Consider the following 3,127-nt stretch of genomic DNA (forward strand, 5'->3'; position numbering starts at 1 on the left):
AAGTCATAAACAAACGTGGTTAGATTTTCTTAATTACAAACATATGAGGGTATTTTTCATAATTTAACCTAAATTTAGGAAATTTTTGTAATTTACCGGTTCTTTTCGAATCGATGAACTTCAACCGAACCAATCCATTAATTGGTTCGATTTTTATTAGAAGAAAAACAGAGATCCAGATTTATTGGAATCACATCTGAACCAAGGGCAAAATCAATATCAAATTGATGATATACATTGGTCAATGTCTCAAATTAATAAAATATAACATAATTAGTAGTAAAACGTGCATGAATTAATATAATTATTGGGAAACCAATAATTAATTATATTAATGGAAGCTTCACATCTTCCCACAGCTCTCAGGTAGTAGTTGCAAACCTACCATTCCAACATTTTTCCATCCATCTACAACCCCTCTCTCTCTCCTCTCTCTCTTCTCTCTCTCTAGAAATATATATATACATATAATAATATATATATATACACACAACACTCTCTCTTCTCATAACTAAAAACCAGCTATTCTTCTCTCTCTCATCACCACTTGCACTTGCAGCAACGAATAACCTTTCTTCTCCAAAAAGATGGTGACTTTGAAAGCTACCCACACCGTCCGGCCATCGGAGCCGACGCCGGAGGAGATTATGTACCTGAACGCCTCCGATCAAATCAAAGACATAACCCACACGCCGACCATCTACTTCTACAGGCACTCCCCTTCTCTCGACGCCGCCGGAGATGCCGTTTCCAGGCTGAGGGATTCCCTCAGCAAGGCGTTGGTCCTGTTCTACCCGCTCGCCGGGCGGCTGAACTGGGCGGCGGAGGGCGGCAGCAGGGTCGAGCTCCACTGCAACGGCAAAGGCGTCCCGATTTTCGAGGCCGAGTCGGAGGCCGCGGTGGAGGATTTCGGCGACTTCACTCCCACTCCGGCGATCCAGGCCTTGATCCCGTCGGTGGATTACACCACCCCGATCGACGAGATCCCGATGGTGATTGTGCAGCTCACGAGGTTCAGCTGCGGCGGCGTCAGCATCGGGCTCGGAATATCCCATGTGATGGCTGACGGGCCGAGCGCTCTTCATTTTGTTGACGAGTGGGCCAAGATAGCCCGATCCATGGGGCCCATCGTCCCGCCGTTTCTGGACCGGACGGTTCTTGAAAACGGTTCTCCGCCGCAGAAACCCTTCGACCCGGCGGTTCTCCGGCCGCCGCCAACCCTGATCGGCCAGGAGGACAACATGGAGCAGAGGAAGAAGCCAATCACCGTGGCCTTCCTCAACCTCACCAAAATCCAAATCGAGAAGCTCCGCAACAAAGTCAACCTCGACTCCGACAAAAACTCCGGCGGCCGCGGCTACAGCCGATTCGAAGCCGTCGCCGCCCACATCTGGCGGTGCACAAGCAAAGCCCGCGGCCACGTCACCGACCAACAGACAAGCCTCCACTTCGTCGCCGACTTCCGCAACAAACTCCAACCACCCCTCCCGAAGAACTTCTTCGGCAACGCGCTGATCCGCGTCGAAGCAACCGACACCTCCGGCAGCCTCCTCACGAACACCATCGGCGCCGCCGCCAAGAAAATACGAGAAGCCGTCGAAAAAGTCACCGATGAAACCGTCAGGGCATACCTGGAGTACCTGAAAGGTCTGCCGGACGTGGGCCGGTTCAGGTCACTAGACAACTCGGGCCGGCCGAAGGGAGACTTCTACGGAAACCCGAATCTTGCTATCATAAGCTGGACGGCGCTGCCGCTATACGGCGCCGATTTCGGGTGGGGGAAGGAGATTCACATGGGGCCCGGTTCAATGGGGTTCGACGGGAAAACGTTCCTTATACCCAGCCATGAAGGAGACGGTTCTTTCAATATTGCCATTTGGTTGCAAGAAGAACATATTTCCGCCTTCAAGAAATGCCTTTACAATGATATTTAATTAATTAATTATTAATTATTATTATTATTATTTTTATTATTATTATTAGTTATTACAGTTTTTTTTTTCTTTCTGGTTCAACTGTGGGAGAAGAAGATGCTGTTTTATTATTATTATTATTATTTTTTATTTTTGAATTTTTTTTTGGGGGGTTTTTTAGATATGCTGTGTACTTTTATTAGTTATGAATTTATATAAATGGCCTTTTTACGATAAAAAGAACTTGATAATTAGTTATGCTTTTTATTTATTTATGTGTTGCCTGGTTAATTAAAATATTTAATTTGCTCCTTTTGTCTTGGACAAAGTTGTTGTAACGTGTAATTGAAATAGTTTCGGTTCACTTTCTCGTTTTGTTGTATACATTGTTAACTTTTAATTGCTTTAGGGGTTAGTTTGTGAGCTTTGTTAATTTTATCTACAACAATTATTAATAAAGATAAATTACGGCCCCTGAGTTAAGTTTAACTTACGAAAAAATTCATTATGTTTGGGTAATTACAATCACCCTCTCAACTATGGACTTTTTATACCTCCACCATTGTGTAGTCAAATTTAGTGGGATTTTCTTGATTATGTGGAATTTTTTTTTTTTTTTTTTTACCGTTTTACCCGTTAGAGCTCCACATTTTGAAACAAGATGATCGATCATAAGATGTGTCTCTCGCTTTGTAAATATTAGATTGTGGTGCATCAGAAATTGCATTAATTTTGCAGAAACGAGTATGAACTAGGAAACATTCCACGGAATCTAGAAACATTATATTGAATTTGACACCTTATAGGTGGACGTATAAGAAGATTTATAGTTGAGGGAAGTAATTATAATTATCCAAATATGAGAGATTTTTCGTAATTTAATTACCTCATAGTAATTTACCTAAGTATGAAAATGAAAAGGAGGACGTGCAAGATAGTCATAATATATTTAATAGTAATTTATAGCAAATAAAATTATAAAGTGCGTGACATTTAATATATTCAGGGACTATTAGCTAATTTTACAAAATATTTAGGGTAAATTACACCTACACCCTTAAGGTATATTAAAATAATTTTAAGGCCCGTATAGTATCTGTAATTACAATCACCCCTGAAATATTGGATAAGTTATTCCGTTAGAATTCTAACGAACTATTACTTTCAGACACTTGTGGAGACAAGATAGAGTTAGGTGGTGACACGACTTTCCT

At 42.0% G+C, this 3,127-nt stretch overlaps 1 protein-coding gene across 1 annotated transcript; it reads left to right on the plus strand.

The window, feature by feature from the left end:
• The first annotated feature begins 433 nt into the window (after positions 1-433).
• On the plus strand, positions 434-2,391 carry LOC105971168 (spermidine hydroxycinnamoyl transferase). Its single transcript, XM_012996020.2, has one exon. The coding sequence runs from the start codon at positions 588-590 to the stop codon at positions 1,932-1,934; it is 1,347 nt and encodes a 448-aa protein (XP_012851474.2). The 5' UTR covers positions 434-587; the 3' UTR covers positions 1,935-2,391.
• Positions 2,392-3,127: the final 736 nt, after the last annotated feature.

The sequence above is a fragment of the Erythranthe guttata genome, chromosome 10 (assembly GCF_056151865.1).
Source record: "Erythranthe guttata isolate IM_541 chromosome 10, IM_541, whole genome shotgun sequence".
Classification (NCBI taxonomy): domain Eukaryota; kingdom Viridiplantae; phylum Streptophyta; class Magnoliopsida; order Lamiales; family Phrymaceae; genus Erythranthe; species Erythranthe guttata.

Coding starts and splice junctions, on each gene's coding strand:
- LOC105971168 (XM_012996020.2), top strand. CDS start 588: ATGGTGACTTTGAAAGCTACCCACACCGTCCGGCCATCGGAGCCGACG.